This window comes from Notolabrus celidotus, chromosome 23, assembly GCF_009762535.1.
Source record: "Notolabrus celidotus isolate fNotCel1 chromosome 23, fNotCel1.pri, whole genome shotgun sequence".
Classification (NCBI taxonomy): Eukaryota; Metazoa; Chordata; class Actinopteri; order Labriformes; family Labridae; genus Notolabrus; species Notolabrus celidotus.
In genome coordinates, this window is record NC_048294.1 from 23,653,663 (window position 1) to 23,673,896 (window position 20,234).

At 41.8% G+C, this 20,234-nt stretch overlaps 1 protein-coding gene across 2 annotated transcripts in view; it reads right to left on the reverse strand.

Moving 5' to 3' along the window:
• Window positions 1-1,078: 1,078 nt before the first annotated feature.
• Window positions 1,079-20,234, reverse strand: part of nectin4a (nectin cell adhesion molecule 4a) — a 29,275-nt gene continuing 10,119 nt past the window's right edge. The window contains exons 3-11 of one of the 2 annotated variants that reach the window (XM_034676170.1): window positions 19,803-19,970; window positions 18,599-18,877; window positions 17,299-17,416; window positions 7,399-7,553; window positions 7,131-7,290; window positions 6,657-6,732; window positions 6,200-6,262; window positions 3,588-3,764; window positions 1,079-3,429 (exon numbers count right to left, since the gene is read on the reverse strand). In XM_034676170.1, the coding sequence (XP_034532061.1) occupies window positions 3,037-3,429; window positions 3,588-3,764; window positions 6,200-6,262; window positions 6,657-6,732; window positions 7,131-7,290; window positions 7,399-7,553; window positions 17,299-17,416; window positions 18,599-18,877; window positions 19,803-19,970 (1,589 nt within the window). In that variant the 3' untranslated portion in view covers window positions 1,079-3,036. Of the gene's footprint in view, window positions 3,430-3,563; window positions 3,765-6,199; window positions 6,263-6,656; window positions 6,733-7,130; window positions 7,291-7,398; window positions 7,554-17,298; window positions 17,417-18,598; window positions 18,878-19,802; window positions 19,971-20,234 lie in introns of both variants that reach the window. The other variant, XM_034676169.1, reaches the window with a different exon arrangement.

Genomic DNA, 20,234 nt, shown 5'->3' on the forward strand with positions numbered 1-20,234 from the left:
ACTCTGGATGCCCCAAATTCTTTAAAGCGTTAAAAGGTGCCCTCTGGATGCCCCTAAGCATAAAAAGGGCACTCTGGATGCCCCAAATTCTTTAAAGCGTTAAAAAGGGCCCTCTGGATGCCCCTAAAAGTTTAAAACATAAAAAAGGGCCCTCTGGATGCCCCTAAAAGTTTAAAACATAAAAAAGGGCCCTCTGGATGCCCCTAAGCATAAAAAAGAGCACTCTGGATGCCCCTAAATTGTTTAAAGTGTTAAAAAGTGCCCTCTGGTTGCCCCACCAATGTATAAAACGTAAAAAAAAAAAAAAAAAAGTTTGGATGCCCACATTTTCTGGGGGAGGACCCTCAGATTCCCCTCTTGTTTACCTCTGCATCAATACATTTTAATTAATCCTAAACTGTTCATATTTTGTTCCACCCCAACGTTTTACATTCCTCCGTTGTGAAACATTGATACGTTTAAATTGAACTGACTTGTCCCCTTTGAAAAACATATTAAAGGTGTGATCAGACAAAAGCGTATTTATGTTTTTACCTTGCGTTTACTTAAATAGTTTGTGCACAGGACTGTTTGTTTTCAATTCCAATCAGGTTAACATTTCCCCAGAATGATTCATCGTCCAGATATTTCAGTAAATCAAAGTCATATTTGGGACACAACATTACCTGAAGGCATACAGCTCTGAAAATTCCCCCATCTCCTCCAGGGACTGGTGTCTCTCCAGCTACAGGAGGCTGCACAGTGCATTAAGTTGATATCCTCTATTTTCAGATGGTTATCAATTACTGGTACTCTGTGCATGTGTGCATTGATTTTCACAATAATAGCTGGAACAGGTTTAGAGTTGTGAACTAAAGTAGTAAAAACCTGACTACTGTGATTAAATTAGAGTAAACAAGACGCTTAATAACTACATCAAAACAACATTTTCATTTCAGATACATTTCGAGGTGTTGGGAAAACGTGATTATTGTTGGGCTTCCCAGATTTTGGTCCGAACCAAAGAGTTGATGCGACAAAAACTCGACCAAGATTAGCAGACAACACACAAGGAAGGAGGGATAATGGGACTACAATATCAGAAACAGGTGTTTAATGGAGCACGTAGCTCATTTTGCAATCAGCAGCATGATCCAACCCTGCCCATCTGACAGTTCAAAATGTAATACTTACAAAAATGTCACTATACCATTTTCTAACAAACTGAAAAAAGTATCAGTGTACACACCCAAGATTTCTTAATGAATTTTGGTCTGCATCAAATAAAAACATGCACATTTATTTCAACCAATCATCACAAGATGTTAGCCCACATAGCCCTCAAAAGAAACAAAAGTCCAGACACGTGAAGGAGGAAGATTAGTTTCCAAAATCACAGCGGGTTGTAGAGTCTTTCATAGTTTGTTAGGTTGTAGGCTCGTTCAGGTCCCTGCACTATCCTGCAGTATACATCAGGGGGCACAGTCTACAACAAATACAAACTACATTCTCACAAAATACCCATCATCCACTCCTCTTACCTGTTAGGTGCTCGCAAATCACATTTAGCACATTGCCTCTGCCAAAAGTGTCATCTTAAAGCGACAGGTACATTTACAGTTATGTTGGAAAATACTAAAAGTTACAGAAGGTAAGGCAAAAATAATACTTCATATTTGCCAAAAGGTTAAAGATTTTGTGTTTTCCTATTGGCACATTGATTCCAATTACAGGGCTGTAAAACAACCCAACAATACTCAGCACACATTTAGTATAAACAAAGACGTTAAGTCATCGGCACACACATACAATACAGACATGGTTATGCCACAATGTCAACAATCTGTAACAGTTTATGTCAGAGACCTTGTGGAAAGTCATCTGTCTGGAGAATCATAAAAATACAGCCAGCAGGAGAAATTTGGCAAATCCCAGATACAGCATGCACAGGGTTGTGATGTAGGAGTCCAGATCAAGGAGCCATATCGAGCAGCACGATAACACAAATCAATTCAATGAAACAGTTTGACAGTGAAGTGTACAGTAAAAATGTCTGGCAGCATAACTAGCTTGCATCCATGTACTGTATGTGAGCATTCATGACGGCTCTTATTTTGTTTGTTGTTATGTAGGTTGATGAGGAAGGGGTCCACTGGAGAACTAGGACCTGACTGAACTTTTACATGTTTAAGGACTGTGTTATTGATTATTCAGATGAAAGTAATCCAAAAATAGCTGCAAAAAGGTTTTATAAAAAGGAAACTATTTGCACATATATACAAATATACACTTAGCCAAATCATTACACCTAAAGGTCATGTTCAGTTGTGTTTTGACAGTATGATTTCTTTATCTAATCCCAACTGTCTCAATGCTTTAGGCGGAGGCATGAGGACAGTAAGACAATACAGAGGTATGCATGTTTCAGGTGTGGCTAGAGAGGAACCAGCCCATGGTTTGGATCAGAGCCCACACTCTGTTGTGCAAGTAAAGAAACTTAACGCAGGCACAGTTACTGGTAAATTGAACAACACTGGAGCAAACGTCCACCCTTAGTACTCAGGTGTTGCAATGTACTTCTCTGGTGTACCAACGTCCACAGCTCCTGCAGCCGAGGTTACTGTTCCTGCATTTCCTGAATTGCTGTGCCGGGTGCTTTCAACATCCCCCACAAAAGGGTATGTGCACTACAGTCACCTGTTAGGTATGGCTGGTAAGAGTAGCCAGTGCTATGAGGGGAAAGAAATTAAGAAGCAAGGAATTGAAGGCTGTAGTAGCTGCACTGAAAATACTGCAACAACGTCTTTTTAATGTCCAGGTGGATTCAGACCACACGTCACCTACCGTCCTGTGGATGCATTGGAGCACATTTTCCTATGAGGACTTAGTTCTATTGCACTGTGTTCCCACACAAAAAAGAGGATGCATCATGTAGTGTTTTTGACAACCCACCCAGGACTGGTTCTTGTAGGTTTTGACCTGTAAATCCCCCAAGAACTACCCCCAAGCCCAGAGATGGCCCCTCTTGTAGTTCGGAATGTTAGTATCAGCTGCCTGCTAAACTATCTGGGCCTTGTGGATCAGGGAGGCATGAGGGTTGACCCCGTTGGGGCTCAGTCGAGATTTAGGTCTGAGTGTGCCATTAGTCTGCTGGAAGCGCATACTGTGACCCTCAGACACATGGGAGCTGTTGGTCTCACTGTCTTGATCATCAGGATGCTCCTGACTGGCAGGACCCCCCAAACCTTCATCCACTTCATCCTCATCATCTGTTACCGGAGGGTAGGTGCAGTTTGGAGGGGGATGCTGGAGAGTCTTGTTGACACTTCCTGGTCTTGATCCCCCTTCAATTGGAATAATCGCGCTGCCGTGCAGCTGTCTGACAATCTCAGTGGACTGCACCACTGGGTAGGGTGATGGCGTGAGAGGAGGGTGGAAACGGGTTTCCTGCTGCAAACAGAGCAGACACACTTCTTAGTTGCATCATCATCATCATCATCACCAGTTAAGTACGCAGAGGTTAATTAGTCAGGCTTTGACTTGCCCAGATAAAAATAAGACCCAGTGCAGTAAGACTCTCTTACCAAAGATATCGTGCTGTTTCTTACATATGTTTCCACTCTGAGGCGGTTCTCCTCATCTCTATCCAGAGGCCGCTCTCTCCCCCGCCGCGAGTTGTTGTGCAGGACTGGTCTGCCCAGGTAGTCGAACGCCCCTCCTCCTCCTCCTCCTCCTCCTCCCCGACCTGAGATAGTAGATCGGCTGTCTCGAATGTAGGCCTGTTCCTGTCAGCAGAGGAGAAGACACAGATCAGTACTCACACATACCCTGTCAATAAACAGAGAAGACTAGTGACAGAGTGTTAGGTCTATTTATGTGAAGCAAGCCAAGACCTGTAAACTCCATTTACCTCCATTTTGTTTAGCTACCATCTGGAAAAAACTACTTTCTTAACTTTATTCTAAAAATAACAGAAGAAAAAGATGTTTAGCATCGAATAGCATAAAGACTGGACGCCTGAAGGTCACAGCAAGCAAGCTAGCAAACAACAAACTATGACACAATGTGTAAGATCAGAACTTGTTGATTTAAACTCTGTATTTGGATTGAAAGGACTAACTAGACAAAGAACAACTCTTATACCTATATGCTAGAATCAGGAACTCCCTCTGTGTTTCAACAGCTGTGTAAACTCCACAAACACTGACACGTTCAGCTGAAGGTCTCCAGTTTACAGGGTCACTTTTAAAACCATAACACCGGGAGAGACGCATTCACTGAGAGAAGACTACTGTTACAAGCTACTAAATCAAGAGAATCACAGCTTCTTCTTTTGAAAAGTACACACGCATAAAAAAAAGTAGATCAAATTTTAAAAAAAGGAAGAAAGAGAAATCAAGTGAATCACAGATGTGTGTGATGTTATTGTGGACGGCGGGTGGAATAAAAACACTGTGGTTAATCTACCAATCAGACACGGGACCTTTGAAAAGTACGACCCCCCTAGCAGGGGCTTTTAGGGGGGAGATTAATGACCCCTGAACTGAAAATTTAGACCCTGGGTCCACCGATCGAAACGCACTTTTCTGGGGTAGTTCATGCGGTCAAAAAATGCCTTTATTAAACGGACAGATAGGAGCAAAACAGCCCATAACTCTTTCCATTTAACCTCCAGCAAGAAAGAAAGTGAACAAGCATATTTTTAAAATACCAAACTATGAGAAAATTGATTCCACTTCAGTGTGTTATAAGGTTGTTAGAGCTGCTGCATGGTGAATACAACTAACATTTGTCAGTCATGCCATTTTTTACCCATTTCCAGTCCTTATGCTAAGCTAAACTAATTAGGTACTAGCTATTCTACGTATTTATTAGACGGATGATAGAGTGGTATCTTTTTTTTATTTTTATTAAACCTTTATTTAACCAGGTAAATCGTTAAGAACAAATTCTTATATCCAGTGACGACCTGGCAAAAGGCACAGCATTTTGAGGGGTAAAGGGTCAGGGAATCCTCTCATGAAACATAAAATCTAGATTAGAATTCAAAATCCTTCTTCTGACCTACAAAGCTCTTAATGATCAGACACCTTCGTATCTTAAAGAGCTCATAGTGCCCTATTACCCCTCTAGAACACTACGCTCCCAACATGCAGGCCTGCTGGTCCTACCTAAAGTCTCTAAAAGTAGTAAGGGAGGTAGAACCTTCAGTTATCAGGCCCCTCTCCTTTGGAATCATCTAGCAGTCAGGGATCGGGAGGCAGACACCCTCTCTACTTTTAGGAGTAGGCTTTAAAATTATAGTTAGAGCTGGATCAGGCTTGGACCAGCTCTTAGTTATGCTGCTATAGGCTTAGACTGCCGGGGGAACTGGCGTACTGACACACTGGGATCCTATCTCACCCCCTTCCCCCAACCCCCTCATCACTTACTTTAACTCTTCCTGTCCCATTAAAGTTACTAACCATAGACCTTTCTGGAGTCCCTGAGCTCCCTTGTCTCGTAGGTTCCTCTGAGCTGCCGTAGTCGTCCTCCTGCTGTGGACGTTCCAGACTCCAGCTGATACAGACGTGCTGGACTCCAGCGGCAACAGCTACTACTACTCGTCTCATCACTATCACCGCTCCCTCTCTCTCTTATTCTCCTCTATCCCTCTTTCCAGACCCAACTCGGTCGAGGCAGATGTCTGTCTAACATGAGTCTGGTTCTGCTCGAGGTTTCTGCCTGTTAAAGGAAGTTTGTCCTCTCCGCTGTAACTAGCTAAATACTGTGAGGTGCAATGCTCATGGTGGATTAAGGTGGGGTCAGACTGAGTCTTACCCTGTCTTGGTGTTGGGTCTCTGTTCATAATTTGACATAGAGTGGTCTAGACCTGCTCTGTTTGTAAAAGCGTCTTGAGATAACGTTTGTTGTGATTTGGCGCTATACAAATAAAGATTGATTGATGAAACTCTTGGTAAGACAGAAAATTAGTGTATAGTCAAACTGTTAATTAAAGATCTGTGGAAACAAGTGGTGATGTTTGAATAAATATAAAACCTTAACAAGAGAAAAAATAACCACCAAGAAAAAGGAGCATAGAGCCTAAAAGCTCAATATCTGAGATTCACTGCATTCAGATTTGAACTATCAAGTCTCAGAACTTAGCCATCTGACATCCAGACAGTAAAGCCCCTGACCCTGACTTTGCATGCAGAGATAGATAGATATGAAGACTGACCCCGAGGGATGACAGGCTGGTCCTCATGGTCCCCTCCACTCTCAGAGGGATGTTTTCTTCCGTCTGCATTGAAAAGAAACAAAAAGTGAGATTTGAAATGAGAACAAGGATACGGACACGGTGAACATACCCTGAAACAAGTGTGCATCATCCTTCAAAAAACGTCCTCTCCCACTCACCCATCATCCGTAGAGACATGAACAACTGATTACCACAGCTATCTGACATTTATAGAGCACAGTATTACGTATTCATTATGTGTTCATAATGTATTCATCAAAGTAAAACTCCTGAAGAAGAACCCTTGAGCATGTGATGCTGCAAAAACATATGGGACCAGCATGGCTTTGATAGATGGTGTCATCCCATCCTGAGTCGTGCTGTGCGGGCGTCAGAGGAAACATAATATGATGCTGCAGTAGGCAGAAGTCTGAAAATAGTAATTTAATGATCATACCGCTCCTCTGACATCTGTGCTGACAGAGTTCATCCTCCTGAATGAAGCTTGCCTGGAGAGAGTGCTTATTTCCTCCCTGTGAGGAAGGAGAAACAGAGAGAAGAAGGGGAAACATATTTAAAGGATGGAGATTTAATATTTCAATTACAGAGCTCCATTGTGTATTTTTTTGAGGATGCAAAGATTGAATGTAGCTCACACTGCGCTCTTTTAAATTCCTCTTTCATGCTTGTGTTTGTTTCCTTGCCTCTGCTTGCACATCTCACACACCATCATGTATCCACTGAATTTCACACTTGCTGCCCTAATTCCATTTTACACACTCTACACTTGTAGCTGTCAGTTATAATCTGCTTAACTGACCTAATTTGCTTCATTCTTAGTTATTCTCTTTGGCTCAATCCCCCCTGGGAAGATCATTAAAGTTTCATCTTATCTCTTCTAAATTACATGTCGTGTTATATCTCAGCGTACTTCCTCTCCGTCAGCTCCCTCTTCAGCTTCTTGTTCTTGCTTTTGTGGTGACAGGTCACGCTGATGACGACGATGAGCATCAAGATCAGCAGCCCGCCAGCCAAACCTCCCACGATCAACATCAGCATGTTTTCCAGCATCGACTGCGCCTCATGAGCTTCTGTGAAGCAGAGCGTCAGGAGGTAAATTGGCAGGATTAATGGATGTATCTGTTATTACTATGGCAGGTGTGTGAGTGCGTGATGTTGATGACAGTGCTGTCATTTACCTGTAACACCAATCTCCACCTCCGCCTTCCCTTTTCCCACTTCATTCGTCGCCACACACTGGTAGGTGCCTCCGTCCGACATGCTCAAGGGTCGCCCAAAAGCTAGTGTTCCATTAGGGTGGGGGATCACACCTTCTGGCAGCGCTCCACCAATCCTGCAAACAGAACAAAAACACACTCAATGAATCTGTTTTCAAACAGGGATCTGTTTCTGTATCACCTGGGTTCAGTTGTTATCTTGATCTTTTGTGTTAACATCTTAAAATTGCTTAGTTTCGTGAGCAAAATTTCAAGAATATCCAACATTTTTAAGGATGAAAGATGTGTGCTAAAATTATTTTTGAATTCTTTGACGACCTGGCTCCTCACAACAGACCTGTCAGTCACCAACATGTCTAAATGCTGCTGCTGACTGTTTGTTTTGTTTTTATTAAAGGTGACATATCATGCAAAATTGACTTTTTAATGGTTCTCTACCTGAAATATGTTTCCCTGGCATGTCTACATGTCAAAAAAATCCATTCTGCCCCTGTTTTGATTTCTTCACCTTTATGTAAATGTGTGTGAAACGAGCCGTTTCAGTTTTCAGTGTTTTTGTTACGTCACAACAATATCCGGTCTGTCACGGAGTCAGATCTCGGAGCTTGTTCAGCCCATAGACTGTATAAAATAATACTGAATCCCCCCTCCGTTTTTCATTACCTGCACAAATGTGTGCTAACAAGGAGCTTAGGAGGGAGGCATGCTAGTTGTAGGCTGTCTTAATAAACACAAAGGTCGGTTTACTCCCCACGTCTGCAGATTTGAAGATCTAGTGGATGATTTTTATTTATCATGGATAAGTGCTAGCGCTAGTTAGCATAGCTACATAGCTACATGTCGTAGCTGTAGCTGTAGCTGTGTACCAAGACACACGTCGACATACTGATAAATAAAACAACAAGAAACACAGAATCTGTGACCAATCCTTCAGAAAGGTCCTGCTGCCTTTCTGGCAGAGGTCGGTTTTTCTCCCCACGTCTGCAGATTTGAAGATCTAGTGGATGATTTTTATTTATCATGGATATGTGCTAGCGCTAGTTAGCATAGCCACATAGCTACATGTTCGTAGCTGTGTACCAAGACACACGTCTACATACTGATAAATAAAACAACAAGAAACACTAAATCTGTGACCAATCCTTCAGAAAGGTCCTGCTGCAGGCGCCTCTCCGTCAGGATCAGATTCTGGATCAGATTCAGAGGGTTGAAGTAACGTGATCTCTGAGCAGCCGTGTATATTCAGCCAACATGTAAACATTAGATCAACGTGCTGGAGAGCCAAGGGCTCATCCACTTCCTGAGGGGGCGTGGTCAGAGAGAAAACAGAGTGTTCTGAGGAGGACTGAAGAACAGGGCTTTTCAGGCAGACCAAAATCTGATTTCAAAGTGTTTTTTTGAGCATAAACTTTAAAGACATGTTTTGGGGACCTCTTAGATCAATATATATTGATGAAAAAAGTGTGATATGTCACCTTTAAAGGTCCGAAGTCTTTGCCGGATTTTTTTTTAAATTGTGTGTTGTTGATTTAATGTTGCATCTTTCTGCTGCTGCCACAGTCCTTTTAAATGTCAAACAGAATTGAAATATCACGGACGCACTTTCAGTTTGAGCTACTACTTACAAGCTAAGCAGACAGGTGCAGCTAATCAGACTGATGCTAGCAGGCAACCACATCACAAAAAGCCAGCAGAGCGCTGCTTTTGTGTGAATCTCCCCAGACCTGTGGATGAAACTAAGTAAACTACAGCTCTTGCTTAACTGACTGCAGATCAGTCAACACTGTGGAAGACTCTTCAACAATAGTTTCAACAACAGCTTCACGCATGCAGGACCTATATGAAAACAGAAAGCAACCAAACTGGAACTCCTGAAAAGACACTGGTAAGAACTGCTTTACATCATTTATATGGACTTAGGTTTAGAAATGCAAAATGATGGGACTTCAAACATGGGATTTAAAATGTTATGAGCCTTGAAATGTATTGATTAAATGTAAATAAAGAACTCATTTGTTTTCAGCCCTAGTTTAGGGGGCTGTCAAATTGTCCGTGGTTCAATAAAGTTGTTTGAATCTTGAACCTTTAATCTTGATATTTCATACGGTCACTAAAAATCTCCATTTCCTCTCCAAGATTTAGAAACCTACTCATTCAGCTGAAAGAAAAAAATACAAAACTCATTTCTATCTGAACTCTTTAACCCCTTAAAGCCCCTGTGAGGGTTTTGACTGGTTATGAAACAGACTGGATTTCACAGTGATGCCTCATTATGACCCACAGGAGCAGAAAAGACCATCAACGACTGACTGAAAACTTCTATATTGCAGTTCTAATGCCTGTAACCACTGTGAGAGGGTTGGAGTCAGATGAAATCATACACTGCACCTTGGAGAAACAGCATGTCTTTACTTTTCCACAGCAGAGTGAGGGATTCAGGATCAGGGTCAGAATAAAAGGACCTTTGCTTGCACAGGACGAGATCTTTGCCCACAGGGGGCACCATAATCAACACAGACAGTTCCTCACTGAAGCTTTAACCCTAGCTTTGCATTTGGACGGTCTCTGATGTGGTTGAAGTTTCTGTAGGTGGTGCAGTTTCTTTGTTCAGGCATGTTGCCTGTTGCTTGGCCCGTGTCCACTATCCAGTCCTGCTGATTGTTTCAAACTAACCCGTAAAACCAGGAAAGCACCAGGTGTTCAGAAAATATTTTAAATCATTTCCTAAACATGTAAAGAGGGCAGCCACTTTTATTAAACAGGATTAATCTATGAGAATGATTAGAAAGATATACATTGATATTGAGAAATGTTGCATTACATTCTGCAGAGGTGTTTTAATAATGTCTTGAATTGGGGACTACCTGTAGTTCCTGGCAGTGTGACTCAGGGAAACATGTCAGTGTCTTAATGAGTAACACGGTCCAGGGTGTTGCCTCAGTGTTGTTGTTTTGACTGCATTTGATTTAATCAGCACTAAAAGACTGGATGCCTGCCTTTGTTGTAAACAGTAGCACATTAGAAACACCCTGTGCACTGACATTATGATGTGAACATACACACTGAAGTAAACCTGCGTCTCTACACTGTGGTTGTGTTGCATACAGTGCACTTTTTCAACACCAGGACAAAGGAGGAACTGTGTGTTTTTAAGTACGCAGCAGTCACACCTCTGAGATAACATCTCACACAGACCTACACATTTAGTTTCTTCTTCTTCCTCTCTGCCCCTCACCTCACATGGGCCCCTCCGACTACCTGCTCCCACCAGTTTTCCTCCCTCCTTATCAGGGAGGCTCATCCCTTTCCCTTTTTGCTCTCACCCCCCTCTTCCTCCCCCCTTCGTGTGAAACTGTCTCATCTGTCTGCTCCGAGCACAAGCCGCAACACGACACTGTGACACCAGCTATTACTTCACCTGCCGCCTTTTATTGACAGAGCCAACAGGTTCACCCACTGCTGCTGCAGCAGCCGCCGCTGCACATGTGTGTGTTGGTGTGAAAAAATGCGTGCGTGTGTAAGGAGAGGTTGATTGTAACTAGAGATTTTGAGGGCTGACTCGTGTGTGTGTGTGTGTGTGTGTGTGTGTGTGTGTGTGTGTGTGTGTGTGTGTGTGTGTGTGTGTGTGTGTGTGTGTTGGGTAAGCCTTACTCACAAATACTGATTTCCCAAGGTGTGTTCCTGTGACTAACAGTAAGTAATACTGTCATCATTTGGAAAAAACAAACTCATATCAGGAGGAACATCCCCAAACATTTAACCTATTTCATTGTTATATTTCAGATGTGCTTTTGCTTCATCTAAGCATGAGGAATTTCCCCCTCTGGGCCTAACTGTCACTTGTCATGATTTCAATCAGGAGCTATTCCTCTTCCAGTCACTTTTCAAGGCTCCCATGTTTTTTATTTTCATCCATCGCTCCACCACACCCTGATATCTTGTGTTGTTGCACCAAAGGAAATGTCTTACAGACGACACCAGGTGACTCAAGCAGAAGAAGTGGAACCCTGGTCTGGGTTTAAAGCCGGGCTGCTGCGATGTTCCACATTTTAAATGACACTCAAACATTAGGAGCTGTCAGCAGGCAGCAGAACCAGGAGGTGACAATGCCAGGACATGTTTGGTTAAGACATGTGAGAAGGGTGGAGCGCCATCCTCCCTTCATGGTTGAAGGTTCAGAATCAAAAACAACTTCACGAGTGAGCAGGAAACGAAGAGGCTTATACTAAAGACTTTTAATCTATTAAATATATCAATTCACAACATAACTTACATTTAAAGTTACACTTAAGCTGCAGACACTGGTGGTGCTCTGAGGAGTTTTCATGTTAACAAAAAAGGTTATTTTAATGGTTTTGTTATGTTTGGTTCCTCACTGAAATGCTTTGTCTGTCTCCTTGATACAATTTAAAGTAGCACACAGACTTCCCTATTCCAAAGCTAGACTTCATGCCATATACCCTAACACTTCCCCGCTTTGTGATGAATGTAAACAACACACTGGAACACTTGCCCATCATTTTTGGTATTTCCCTTAATTAGTCTCCTTCTGGAACCTTGTGTTTGATTATATATCAAGAGCATTTAATAAAACTATTACTCCAGACCCACTTCTTGCTATCTTTGGCTCAGTAGATACAAACCCCTTCATAGACAAATATTTTGGGCAATCTATTTCCTTATGTACGTTGTTGGCTAAACGCCTTATTTTACAAATGTGGAAGTCAGAAGCAAGTCCTTCATTTCAGCAATGGCTCAAAGATTTAAGGAATGTATTGCATTTGGAAAGATTGAGATACAAATTGGCTAACAGATAAAACACTTTCATGACAATATGGAAGCCCCTTTTGGATAAATGGATGACCTCTTCCAACATACCTCCCTCTTAAGCCACCTCACATTGCGCTTGAACCCTCCAAAAGGCTACTCAGAAGACACTTGTTTTTAGAGCTGCCACCAACCCACATTGTAACAAGGTGATGCCTGTTTTGTTTTGTTTTGTTTGTTTGTTCTGTTTGTCTATTTTTTCTTTTCGTTTTATATGACTGTATGACTCTTATATTTGTGCTGTAAATATCACCACCTCAATTACTGTCAGCATTATAGCATCTTTCTTTTATTCTTATTTGCTTGTTTATTTTCATTATGTCCTTCATGTTTGTCTTGTTTTTTGTTTTATCTCTGCCTAAAAATCAATTAAAAAGAAAGTGGAAAAAAAGAAATGCTTTGTCTGTCTTTGAGTTCTAACATCAGCATGCTGAGTTTATTTTCTTGTTCATTACATAGCTGATTGCTTCCTTATACTTTCAGAGGATCATAATTATGTTTACTTTATGCAGGAATGTGCACGCCATGTGCTGGAAACACCATGTGCTGGAAACTGCAGTTCTTCCATTGTCCTTCCAAAAGTCCAGAAGACCCCATGAACACTGTTCTAACATTTATATTTACAGCAAGCTGACCTGCTGGTTGGTCTGAGTATCTCATTTCTTTATTCATGCATGTTGAACAGGAGTTAATTTTTCTTATCACTCAATGGTTTGGACGATGTCAGGGCTACAAGTTTTGCATAGTTAGGCATAATTAGGGGCGTGGCTGACCTGACTGACACCTATCTTTATCACTGGATTATCATAGCCAACTTTTCTCTTCTTGTAGCTGCTGTAACATGATACGTTTTCTGATCCCCACAGGAGAAATTCCCGTATCTCACTGCATGTGTTGCCACATCTATTCTGTGGAATACTATCAAGATATGGAGGGCACTGTCAAGGCCTGATGAAAAAACAAAAACAAAAGTGTTTCACAAAGCCTCACCTTTTCACTATTGATAAAAACTTCACAGAGTACATTTAACTGTGGCTTCAACTCCTAGATTTGAATTTCTCCAGATAAGATTTTCTCCAGTAACATCCATAATTTATATGCAAACAAGTACATAGTCAGTTCTACATACAGCTGGAATTCACACTGGAGTTTCAGAGAACCAAACACATGCCTGAGGTAATTCTTATATTCCTGTACGGCTTATCCTCTCATATCTCATGATAAGAAAGTATGAGAAAGTAAAATACAATTAGTCTCTGTTCCATTTTGTTAAGCTCAGACTTGTTTTGTCAGACTTGTCACTTACTCAAGGTGGAACGCTCAAACTTCCCTTTTTTTCCAAAGACTGCGCATTTTTAAACGTTATTGACATCAACACACTTTAGCAGATTCACTGTGACTAGGTCTCAGATTCACAGTTGCTAGGTCTCAGATTCACAGTGACTGGGTCTCAGATTTACTGTACCTAGGTGTCAGATTCACTGTAACTAGGTCTCAGCTCTACCGTAGCTAGGTGTCAGATTAATTGTAAAAAGGTCACAGTTTTACTGTAACTAAGTCTCAGATTCACCGAAGCTAGGTCTTAGGTTCACTGTAACTAAGTCTCAGATTCACCGTAGCTAGGTCTTAGGTTCACTGTAACTAAGTCTCAGATTCACCGTAGCTAGGTCTTAGGTTCACTGTAACTAAGTCTCAGATTCACCGTAGCTAGGTCTTAGGTTCACTGGAACTAGATCTCAGGTTCACAGTACCTAGGAGTCAGATTCACTGTAACTAGGTCTCAGCTCTACCGTAGCTAGGTGTCAGATTATTTGTAAAAAGGTCCCAGTTTTATTGTACCTAGGTGTCAGATTCACAGTAACTAAGTCTCAGATTCACCGTAGCTAGGTCTTAGGTTCCCTGTAACTAAGTCTCAGATTCACCGTAGCTAGGTCTTAGGTTCACTGGAACTAGATCTCAGGTTCACAGTACCTAGGAGTCAGATTCACTGTAACTAGGTCTCAGCTCTACCGTAGCTCGGTGTCAGATTAATTGTATAAAGGTCCCAGTTTTACTGTACCTAGGTGTCAGATTCACTGTAACTAAGTCTCAGATTCACCGTAGCTAGGTCTTAGGTTCACTGTAACTAAGTCTCAGATTCACCGTAGCTAGGTCTTAGGTTCACTGTAACTAAGTCTCAGATTCACCGTAGCTAGGTCTTAGGTTCACTGGAACTAGATCTCAGGTTCACAGTACCTAGGAGTCAGATTCACTGTAACTAGGTCTCAGCTCTACCGTAGCTCTGTGTCAGATTTATTGTATAAAGGTCCCAGTTTTACTGTACCTAGGTGTCAGATTCACAGTAACTAAGTCTCAGATTCACCGTAGCTAGGTCTTAGGTTCACTGTAACTAAGTTTCAGATTCAAAGTGACTAGGTCTCAGATTCTCTGGAACTAGATCTCAGGTTCACAGTACCAAGGAGTCAGATTCACTGTAACTAGGTCTCAACTCTACCGTAGCTCGGTGTCAGATTAATTGTATAAAGGTCCCAGTTTTACTGTACCTAGGTGTCAGATTCACAGTAACTAAGTCTCAGATTCACTATAGCTAGGTCTTAGGTTCACTGTAACTAAGTCTCAGATTCACCGTAGCTAGGTCTTAGGTTCCCTGTAACTAAGTCTCAGATTCACCGTAGCTAGGTCTTAGGTTCACTGTAACTAAGTCTCAGATTCAAAGTGACTAGGTCTCAGATTCTCTGGAACTAGATCTCACCGTACCTAGGTGTCAGATTCACTGTAACTCGGTCTCAGATTCACAGTAGCTAGGTGTCAGATTAATCGTATAAATGTCTCAGATTCACTGTAAGTAGGTCTCAGATTCATCATATAAAGGTCTCAGATCTACTGTACCCAGCTGTGAGATTCACTGTAACTAGGTCTCAGATTTACTGTAACTAGGTCTCACATTCACAGTAGCTCTGTGTTAGATTCATCGTATTAAGGTCTCATCTTCCTTCTTGCAGACTTTTTATGAACACCTAAATCTGTTTTTATTTTGTGACAGGACCTTGCAGACAGTCAGAGATGGGTGCTTCCTTTTATGAGCCTTTGGGTTTCTTTCATGCCACTTGTGCATTTTGTAAGTAGATGGCTGTTTCAGTCTTGTTTCAATCTTTTCTTTTGCGTGAAAACAGAATGAATGAATGATGGTATAAATAACTACTGGAGCAAGGCAAAAGTAGAGCTTAATGTTAAGCCTCATGAAGACGTAAGAGATGCAATGCAAAATTAAAGCCGCAAGCGGCGATGCACGGGCCCTCGCACACCCGCGGCCGCCGCCTACGCGAGCCGCCGCCACATGTAAACCGTTGCCTGATATTTGCCATCACATGATGCGAAAGCAAGATCTGAGAGTATATACTGCCTCAGGTGGTGCAAATGTTCCAAGTTTTTGGCAGATTGCCAAGAAAACCTCAAAACTTGACAGTGTGCCACACCCACAATTTCAAAGCTGTATGTGCGTTTGATGCCCCGCCTCAATGCCTGCCATGCCCAAATTTTTTGTCTGATCAAAATTTGTTCTGATAATTTTTTCTCGTCAAGGTGTCTACTATAGGTTGCCCTTGGTTTGGACTGAATTGGAGAAAAGCTCTAGAAGTTAATAGCGAAAGTATGCACCCTTATTTTGGCCCCGTTTTTCATGTTCAAAGCTAGGTGGCGCTCTTCCTGTTGAGTTTGGGATATGGGTGCAAGAGGCTTTTTTATGCGTCCTGATGCCATGAATATGCGCCAAATTTTTCAAGCATGTAGCTCAAAATAACCCCTATGGGGAGGGGTTTTTGGAAACTGTAGGGGGCGCTAGTGAGCAAATTTTTTCAACTTTTTTTGCGAAACCCATAAAATGTCGCAATTTTTCCCTGAACTGACGAGTGTGTTGGATGAGGTGAGGTTACGTGCATTTTAAAGTCACAAAAATCAATTTTCCGACATTTTTTTTTGATGCCCCGCCCCAAAGTCCGACCAGCCACATCTTTCGTCTGAACGGAATGCCTTTACTTTGTATTAATCGTCAATGGGTTTACTATAGAATGTGTCTAGTTTGGACTGAATCAGAGAAAAGCTCTAGGAGAAATGAGCAAAAGTATGCACCCTTGCACGGACCCATTTTGGCCCAATTTTGCATGTTCAATGCTAGGTGGCGCTCTTCCTGTTGAGTTTTGAATATGGGTGCCGCTGACTTTTTTGTGCGTCCTGATGCCATGAATATGTGTAAAATTTTTCATGCATGTAGCTCAAAAAACTCGATGCGTAGGGTGTTATTTTTACCTCTAGGGGGCGCTACTTCGAATTTTTTTGCGAGACCCATAAATTAGTAAAATTTCCACCAGACCCGATGAGTGTGCAAAAATACTCGCGCTTTCATTCACGTTCAGGGGTCCAAAACTACAATCTCCTATAATATGAAACCCTTAGGGTTACAATAGGGCCTTCGCCACCATCGGTGCTCGGGCCCTAAAAATCCACCGTGTAAATGTTGATCCTCAAACAAGGCCAAGTTTCCTCACACAGTTTCTCAGACGTCATTCAGCCTGAGTTTTGAAGTTACTCCAACTGTGTTATAAACTAAAATCACTCTGATGAGTAAGTTTACTCGACAGAAACCAAGTCATTCAAATCAAAACTGATTCTGATGATTCAAACTGCACATCTGTTTTGCTTTGAATTATTGATATCTGAAACAGCCCCATATAAATCTCAAACACACACTCACAATAGAAAAGACCAGAAACAGAAAGAGCACTATACACATGGAGGCATTTTCAAATGGAGCTGATATTTCTAGTATAAGTGATCATGGTCGTACAGAGAGTGTTTGACCTGAGTTAAACCCCCTCTGAACTCCCTGTTAGCATTCCTCTCTGGTGAAATCATTGAAAAATAATCGTGTTAATTGCTCTCAAAGTTACGAGAACAGTTATTTTGTCCAGACATATCACTTAGTCACACGAGTACCAGACAGGCAGACAGAGAGGGAGGGGGCGGGGTCTACTGTACCTGATCCAGGTGAAACTCTGTGGTTTAGGGTTTCCTCCACTCACACACCTCAGGGCAGCATTCTCCTTACCCATGGACCAGTCTCCATTGAAGCCAGTCACCTCTGCGTGTGGAGGGTCTGAGAGGAATCAAAAAGAAGGACAGTATATTAGCAGCTTACCAGATTACTTTGTTTGTATTATTATAATGAAGCTAATGCTGAACAAGGCTTTTAGCTCATGTGGTTCTGAATGGAAGCTGTCTATGATTTTTACAAACAGCCCAAAACTCTGTCACAAAACTGAGCAACATCTTGCAGCCCCAAAAAGTTCATGTATTATGTTTTAATATAAGAAAAGCATCCAAATAATTTATCACCTTAAACTGACATGGACTGGAGTTGCTCTGATGTTTGGTTCTCATCCCTTCCTAAACGCCTCTTCAAGTATTTGTCTGAATCTGAAGCTTTGTATAGATAAATCTCCCTTTAATGGAAGGTATGGTTGGAAAAAGGCACGGTCACATTAGGGGATCTGTGTCATAATGTTTTTTAACATATTTTAAGGACTTTAGTGCAACAATTTGAAATCCCCAGGTTTCAACTTTTTAGGTACCTGCCACTCTGCCTTCTGTTAACAGAGATCTTTGGATCCAGTATCTGTGTATTATTCAATGATGATTCAGAGTCTGGGTAATGGGGCCCTTTCAGCTTTGAGGAGGGCATGGGTAAGGGGATCTAAACCTGACACTGGATGATGAGGGGTGAGATAGGATTTGTAAGAATGTCAAAAAAGTGTCAAGGTCTTTGTATTTATCCCTCCAGATTGGTTAGATTAGGGTGAATTGCTGGCAAAGCAAATCTGAGGAAGGTCATCTTAATTATATCTAATAGTACTGTCACAAAGTCCAAGAATTCTGGGTCAGAATACAAAATCATCTTTGTGAGATTTCAGTGACTCAAATAATGGAAGGAGATAAACACATTAGAAGTTGGATCCAAACTAATATTATGCCAGATTCTCTTTAGGGGATGAAAGACAGAGAGGTACCCTCAATGCAAGAATGGGCTGCAGAGATAGTGAGAGCAGCAGCCTTTGAAATAATGTCACAGAAGCGACTTTGAAGCATGAATCAATATACTGGAAAGTGGGGCAAATATTTAACCTTTTTGAGGAGACGCAAACTCCAAGTGTTGGCAATATGTATTTGTGCAGCTCTATTTCCCTCCGTCTTAAGGGGTTTGTTAATTAAAAAAACAAAGAAATGTACGAACATGAGAATGTCACTTCACAGTGTCTGTATTTTCCTGACAAATACTCACAGTGAACCACCAGTTTGTTTTTAATCCTGCGGGGGCTCTGTAAAGTCGGATGCCACACCAGGCAGTCCAGCTTCTTGCCGTTCATACTCCTGAGGGGGTGTATGGAGTAGTGTGACGAGACCGCCCCGTTGTCGGCGGAGCGATTGGTGGACTGGCCATTTAGGTCCGTGTCCCAGGAGAGGTTGGGAGGCGGGCGGGCTACTGCACGGCATGAGGCGGCCAGTCCGTAAGACTGTCCCTCCACCAGAATCACAGGGTCCAGGGAGGAGATTGGGAAGGCTGGAAGAGAAAGTGATGATTGTTTGAGGATCACGCAAACATATTTTCTCAATTGAATGCATTTACCAAAACAATTGTTTCGTTAACATCTTCTTTGCCCAAATTCTGAACTGCGCCAAAATATTCTGTACCTTGTGTTAATGCAATCTGATTGAGACAGACAGACACATGGCAGCTCTGCAGCTCATCTGTCATCTCCTGTGCTCTATCAGGCCCGTCAGGCTCCAATTAACAAGCTTGTTATCAAAGGTTGGAGCACTTCTTAAAAAAACAATACAAGTCTAAAACTAGTTCTGCTTAGGGAACCTTTAATCTGAGAATTCAGAGATTAAAGACAGAATTCTTACTTTAATCTCATGTTCAACAAAGTCAGAATTTTGACATTTGTTTCCCTCAAAATTCAGGGAAAAAATTCTGACCTCAAGTTCAATCTTCAATCTCATACCACAGATTTAATCCAGGATGTAATCTTGTACATTGACCCTTTAATATTCTCTGTTTTGTAGAAACTTTGAGTCTGTGACTTAAACGTTTATAGATGTGAGAGGGGGTCTCATTTTAGTTTTTAGAGTCTGTTCATCGTCCTGAAAGTCTGGTGTATAAGTTAGCCATAACATGCTTTAAGAGGGTTGTCATAATGAATGCTTTGATGATATGAAATCACAGTTTGCTATGCTGGTGATCATTACCTTTAAAGGACTGTAACAAATGGTTCACTACAAATGTGGAAAACAAATGATGTGACGTGATGTAAGGTGAATATATATATTAGTCACTCAGTAATCTTCATAAACCAAGAGGCTGCTTACAGTCATATCCATCCTCTATGTCACTTTTGAAAACACTATCAGATTCTCACTCCTGTTGCTGCATTAACACACTTTACTTTGCTGATCTTTTTCGACTGTATGACAGAGAGACTCACTCCACACGATGAGAGACACCTCCGTGTCAAAGTTGCCGGATGGGAAGGTGCTGATGTGGCAGATGTACTTCCCCTCATCAGAGACCTCTGTGCTCATGATGACCAGAGACGAGTCTATGGTTGGGTCACTGCTTTTGAAGCGCACATGTCGTGACCAGGTCCCAAATGCTGCAGACACAGAAAAAGGGGGACAGTTAAAAGACTGTGTGGGAAAGGACGTAACATAAAACATTAAGACTAGATAGTTAATGATAAACATCAAGGTTCTACATGTCACTTCTAGTTCCCTACACAGGCCTGCACTCCAGCTATAAATACATTCTGGGTTTATATCACTCTTAACTAGGGGGCATCACACTTGCAGATTGGTGCAAGGTTCACAGAAACCTCATTTTCTGATGTCAAAACATTCGGTAGAAAAAGCTGCATGTT